Source organism: Asparagus officinalis, chromosome 3 (assembly GCF_001876935.1).
Source record: "Asparagus officinalis chromosome 3, Aspof.V1, whole genome shotgun sequence".
Lineage (NCBI taxonomy): Eukaryota > Viridiplantae > Streptophyta > Magnoliopsida > Asparagales > Asparagaceae > Asparagus > Asparagus officinalis.
In genome coordinates this window covers 50,488,545-50,495,431 of record NC_033796.1, presented here as the reverse complement: position 1 = coordinate 50,495,431, position 6,887 = coordinate 50,488,545, and the positions used below count along the sequence as shown (strand labels likewise).

Here is a 6,887-nt window from a genome sequence, read left to right as displayed (position 1 = left end):
ATCCTGCATAACAAGAACATCAGTGTGAAAAGTGGTCAAACTTACAAAAGACAAGGAAATTAGAGCCTTACAACAAATAGATGATAAAAAACACATGATTGAAGAGTGGATACTGGATCAAAAAAGACTCGAAGAGGACAAAGATATGCATTTGATGTAAAATAAAAGTTATAAATTTAATGCAGTTTATAAGAGATATATCCCATTTACTGGTAACTCTTTCCAGGAGTATAGAAGAACCTAAGTAAACTTAAGAACAGATAGTAAGTATAGCCTAATGTGGCAAAATTATATCGAAGCACAATCCACAATGTCAAGTAACACATTAATGACAAAAATCTTCTCTCTAATATAATACACCCAACTTGTGAATCTCAACTCACACAATCACTACTTTTTAATGATTCTGCATTTATATAGTTCAACCATCTCTGAATGTTTGCCAAACTTAACGTGGAAATGGCAACATGGAGATGATTGTGACTGTATCATTTGTTATTATGTATAACAATGTCTTTCCCACACCAACATTGTATTTCCCACAACATGAAAAGGAGGAAAAATGGATGAGTTATCCAATTTCCATTATTCACATCTACATTGTATGCTCACAAGCAAATATTCCTGGTTGGGTTTGTCAATCTGTGAATTGCAGCGGGATGTTAATCCCAGACTGATGCAGATTGTTGGAATTTCCAAACTCCAAGAAGAGGATTTGTTCTCCCAACTAGAACACACTGAGAAGAGGAACCATTATAAATATTCTAAGAGTTGGACAAGAGTTATCGTAGTTGAAAGGATAGCTTTTCGTTTTTCTGTCTAACATATTAGGAGTATCGTAGCCGATATGGTTTTTCTAATGAAAGCAATTACAATTCGGAATTTCAATGCCTTATTCCTGCATATTATATGTTTCATAATTGATGTTATTTCCAATTAGGGCTGTCAAACATACCAGAATCTCACATACAATTCATGTTTGGCTTGGCGTGTAACCTGATTTTGGCTCGGTCAATTAAGAAACAAGTAGAACTCCAGCTAGGCCTTGATGGCTCATGTTTGGCTCAAATAAGCTCGAAATCTATGTGTGCACGTGCATGGGAAGACTCTCTAAAAGTTGTTTGATATTTAAATTTTAAAATATAAGGTGTTTAGCCAATATGGGAAAATACAAACATGTAGCTTTGCCAAATATAGAACGTTCTCCATATTACTATAGACCAATGATCTGAGCAAACTATTAACATCTTTCTTTAGCGCAGATTGTAATCAACTTGCTGGAAAATCAGACCACTACTAAATGAGCTACTTACATGATAAAAAAAGAAGAGAAATGCGTAACTTCTTTTTTGAGTACTTTTAATGTTTCTTTTCTAAAGGATCGATTAGAAAATGTTTGGATTCTTATCATCAACACAAGCCACATGTGAAGCATTCAGCTTGATTTTGAGCTCCTCAAATTTATAAAGAATCAAACTCAAACAGGGGTCGTTGGCTTAAGTTTAATCTGTTGTGAATTATCGATTGAATAATCTCTTTACAATAGATGCAGAATCAATCGTCGTACGCCGATCTTGACACACATAACTGCAGGATCTAGGAGATTGAGACGTCAAAAGAATATGGAACCACAATGCAATAAGACCATTGTTTTAAATATCGGCCGATAATCGATATTATCGGCCGAGTTATCGGATTTGGGAGCTCTCCGCTAGGATAAATTGGATTTTTAATCAGTTATCGTTTTTCTAGGTTTATCGGCGATTTATCGGCGTTATCGGCACTTATCGGCCGATAAGTAAGACCTTTTTATCGGGATTATCGGCTCATTTTGACTAACATTATATTTTTTTTAAGGCTATGATGCAAGTTTCGCTTTCTACAATTGGTTAATGATTCTAAACATGATGATTTATATTTTGGTATGTTTATATTTTATTAAGCATGATTAGATTATATTTTTTAATTGTTATATTATATATACACATCATCCAGTATATCACTCCGATAAATACTACTTATCCCCGATATATCCCCGATTTCCGCTATCCGATAAGGATTTTGGTCGTCCGATAAATCCCCGATAACCGATATTTAAAACCTTGAATAAGACACGACAATTTTGACGAGGTTCGGCCCCGGACTTTGGCCTATGTCCTTGGATAGTGGAGAGATATTCACTTTTGAAAAATAGATAAGTACAAGGACTCCACTCTCTAATCTTCACACTCTTTTCTCTCTATTTTTTCTCCTCTCTTTTTCTCTCACACACTCTCCTTTTTTCTTTTTTTTTTCTTTTTTTCTTTTTTGTTATGCTCTCACACACATTTGGTTGAAGAAATTCTATCTTGTGGGTTTTCTCATTTTGTTACAGTCAATGAGAGCTACAATACTACAATGGCTAAATGCTCCTCCCACCTTCTCTTTGCTGATGGCATCATTATATTTGTCAATGCTGACAAACCCTCCCTTCAGCTAATCATGAAACTACTTGAGTCATATCAGTCCAACTCGGGTAAAAGAGTGACTCTGTCCAAAAGCCATTTTTACTTGCCTTGTAGAGCGGCTATACAAAGGGTGAGATCTATGCAGAGAATGACCAAATTCTCCAGGGGTAATTTCCCCATTATATACGTGGGGTTCCTATTAGTCCAGGCCGAAGAAAATGTTCTCTCTATCAGCCTCTTATTGATAAAATATCTGCAAGGATTCAAGAGCGGCATTCTAAATTATTGAGCAATGCATGTAGACCCATTCTTATTAAACATGTTCTTTGTAGAATGCCAACTCACTTGCTTTTCACTACATCCATCCCTAAACAAGCTCTTCACAATATTGAATTCCAGTTGGCTAGTTTTTTGGGGGGATCCTCTGATTATGGTCATCGCGGACATTGGCTCAAGTGGTAAAAAATATATATTTTCCTGTCAATGAAGAGGGTCTAGGAGTAAGAATTCTTTTAGAGGTAAAGTTTGATTTTCTCCTCAAACAGTGTTGGCAATTATGCAAATCTAAATTCATATGAGCTTCTTTCATGCGTAACAAATACAAGATTGGCTCTACTCCTCTTGCTTGGACTAGTCCTCTTCGTTCCTCTAAAGAGTGGAAAGATATATTATCTGTTAAGCTCGTTTTCTCCCCACTCTATTCTTGGTTTGTTAGTAGAGGAGATCTCTCCTTTTGGTATGATAAATGGCTCTCTCAGTTTTCTCTTGCTTTTCTTTGTGATGATGAGGGTATCAATGTCAGACTAAGGGACTTTCATGAGAATGATGCTTGGAATTTTGATGAACTGGCCCCTTTGTTGGGTTAATGAGGTGATCGAGTTGTTGGGTGAGTTTGCCTCGAATATTAAGAAGAGGGATGATATTAGGCATTGGTCCATGATAAGGCTAGAATTTTCACCATTAAATCTGTGTGGAATGCTATTAGAGCTCAACAAGCACCTGATCCATCGCTTGATGAAAATTGGTCCTCTATCATACCACTCTCATCAAGGTCAATGTGCTTGAGATTGCTTCATAAAATCTTGCCAGTTGACTCCTTGGCTAAACAAAGGGGTTTCTCTTTTGCATCCAAATGTGTTTGTTGTACGGATCACAATGAGGAGACTCCGGACCATCTTTTTATCAAAAGTGAAGTTGCACATTTTTTATGGAAATATTTTAGTGCCCTCTTTGTAGTGCCATATTTCCATAAAGTACAAAGGGAAATCTCAATTCTCTATCATGGGGAGACTGACTTGCATTGCCATTTGTAGGAAAATATTGAGTTAAAAAAACAATTGCACCTATGGTGGCATGGTGAAGGATTTTCTTCTACCAAGACTCATGGTGATTGATTATCTTCAGCATCTTGACTCAATGGTTAAGCCTTTGATGTGCTCCTCTAAATATGGCAAGATTATCCCCTCTCCATTGGCATCAATTCAAGATCACTTAGATTCAAACCAAGTTTTTCATGTGTGTGGAATCCCCCCAAACCTAGTGAGCTTGTTTTGAACATTGATAACTCATGTGTCCAAAATGTGATTGATGTGGATGGGGTCATTAGAGACCATGAGAGTTCTTTTATTGTTGTGTTCTCTGGTCCTGCTGGTCAGGTTCCAACCTTCAAGCTGAGGTGAAGGCTCTTACTATTGGGGATGATTTGATTGATGAACTCAGTCTGTTGCTTACCAAAGTTAAGACTGGCTCCAAATCCCTTGTGGACCTGATTGGGAAGGATTGCACGTTTTGACAACTCACTGATATTTGGCACAACATGGACTACAAGCTCCAGGCAAACTTATCTCGTTGCTACAATCAGATAGCTGATCGCCTCTCCAAGAATGGTCATAATCTCAACGAGCTACATTTCTACTATAACGTGGAGGACCTTGATCCCACAATTAAGAACTTAGATGCTATGGATCACCCTTAATTGTGGGTCATTGATTGTTTTTTGGTTTGGCACTAGCATTTGTCTTTGCACCTTGTTTTACTTTTGATTACAAAAGAAAAAAAGACTGAACTTTGAATTATTTAGTGAATGCATAATTAATATGCAACTCTTCAATGTATAATAACTCTACAAATCAAAATAAACTCTACAAGTAAATAACTTAAGCCACATTAACACAACAAACTCCACCTTGACTTAATTCTAATTCTCGCCAATGTATACTCTTTGGTGCATCTCTCCTCAAGGCATCCTAGATGGGATACCCAACCACGCTCCCGCCGCAGTGCTCCCTCACCATCAATGATGGATGACATTAATGGCATTCTAGCATAACTCAAACTAATCTGTTGGAACAACTTTCGTCATGAAGTCCGCCGGATTATAATAATCTTCTCAAGAATGATCTCCCCATCTTCCATCCAATCTTGGATTTTATGGTACCTTATATCAACGTGCTTGGTTCTAGAATGGAACATCTGATCTCTCACTAAATGAATGTCATTTTGGCATCACAATGAATAGACACCGGTTCTTGTTCCCTTCCAAGCATGGTTTTAAATATCGGCTGATAATCCGATATTATCGTCGAGTTATCAGATTTGGAAGCTTTCCGCTAGGATAAGTAGGAATTTTAACTGGTTATCGTTTTTTGGGGTTTATCGGCGAGTTATCGGCAATAAAGGTATTTATTGGCCGATAAAGGAGACTCTAAACATCGTCTTTATCGGGCCAAATTTTGAGTTTAATTTTTAGGTAATTGGCAGTTATTTAGTGAGTTATTAAACTCGACCCGACTTGCTTTCTACAATTGATTAGTGATTCTAAACATGCTTATTTATACTTTGGTATGTTTATATTTCATTAATTATGGTTAGATTATATTTTTGGTTATTATATTATATATACACCATCTAGTATATCACTCCCATAAATACTATTTATCTCCGATATATCCCCGATTTTCGCTATCTGATAAGGATTTTGACCGTCCGATAAATCTCCGATAATCGATATTTAAAACCTTGCTTCCAAGTGATCTCACTAAGCCTTTCAACCATAATGCCTCCTTCATCGCTTCAATCGTTGTTATATACTCGGTCTTTGTTGTAGAAAGAGTCACCGTGCTTTGAAGAATAGTCTTCCAACTAACTAGGTTTCCTCCATATGTGAATACATATCCGGTAATGAACCTCCTCTTGTCCACATCACTCGCATAGTCAAAACCTACAAACCCCTCCACTTGTTTGTGCATATCGTTCATAGAGAACACAATACACCTCTTGATGGTTCCTCTTAGGTACCTCATCACCCATTTCACCGCTTCCCAGTGCTTCTTTCCTAGATTTGTCATGTATCGACTTACCAAGCTCACTACATGAGAGATATCTGGTCTAGTGCACACCACAACATACATGAGTAACCTGACTGCACTTGCATATGATCTTGCCATATAGTTCTTCTCTTCCTCCCTAGAAGGACAACATCTCATTGATAACTAGAAATGTGATCCAATAGGGGTACACGTGCTTCGTTTGATTCACGTTGAATCTCTCTAAGTACCTTCTACTTGCTATGAGATAGCCATAGTAATTCTTTCTCTCCATCTCAACGGATCTCCATACCTAGGATTTTCTTAGCACCTCCCACATTTCTAATCTCAAATTCTCTACCCAAGCTCTCCTTAAGTCCATTTATAATATCCACATTCTTAGCAGCGATTAGCATATTTTCAACATAATGAAGCAAATATATCCATGACCTGTCAAGCAATTTATTTGAATACACATAACTATCATACTCACTTCGGGCAAAGTTGTTCATCATAAAAGAATCGAACATATTGTACCATTGTCTTAGTGATTGCTTCAACCCGTAAAGAGACATCTTTAACTTGCATACATGGTCCTCCTTCCCTTACTCCTCGAACTCCTCTTGTTGCTGCATGTAGATCTCATCTATATGCCCATGGAGAATGTTGCTTTGACCAGTGTTTTAAAAATTGGTTGACTCGGCCACATACAGAATTGACCCATTTCCACTTGGAAATTAGCTGATTAGGTCAAACATGCGGACAGCCGCATATGTGGGATGAAAATGCATACTCGCCCGCATAAAAGGATTATGCGGGCGAGTTTTAGAATGGGTATGATTGGGTTTTGGGTCTAAAAATCTGAATTTGTAAATGTTTTAGACCCACTTTTGTTGTCAAAAGCCAAACATGATTGTTGCCTAGGGGTTTTCCCAATATGCTTGTCTTTCCCGTCTCTCTCTCTCTCTCTTTCTCGCCCCCATCTATTCGTCTCCCTCTCTCTCATCTCCGATGAAGCAACAACAGCAAGTGGCAATAGCAAATCAACTCGTCTCCCTCTCTTTCATCTCTGACAACAGCAACAACAAGCGGCAGCAGAGAACAGCAACAAGAGGTAGCAGCAGCAGGTGGCGGC

At 37.7% G+C, this 6,887-nt stretch overlaps 1 protein-coding gene across 1 annotated transcript in view; it reads right to left on the bottom strand.

Moving 5' to 3' along the window:
- Positions 1-6,887, bottom strand: part of LOC109834086 (phosphoserine phosphatase, chloroplastic-like) — an 18,428-nt gene that overhangs the window by 2,823 nt on the left and 8,718 nt on the right. Inside the window, exon 6 of the mRNA XM_020401992.1 lies at positions 5,807-5,834. Coding sequence (XP_020257581.1) covers positions 5,807-5,834 — 28 coding nt within the window. The remainder of the gene's footprint in view (positions 1-5,806; positions 5,835-6,887) is intronic.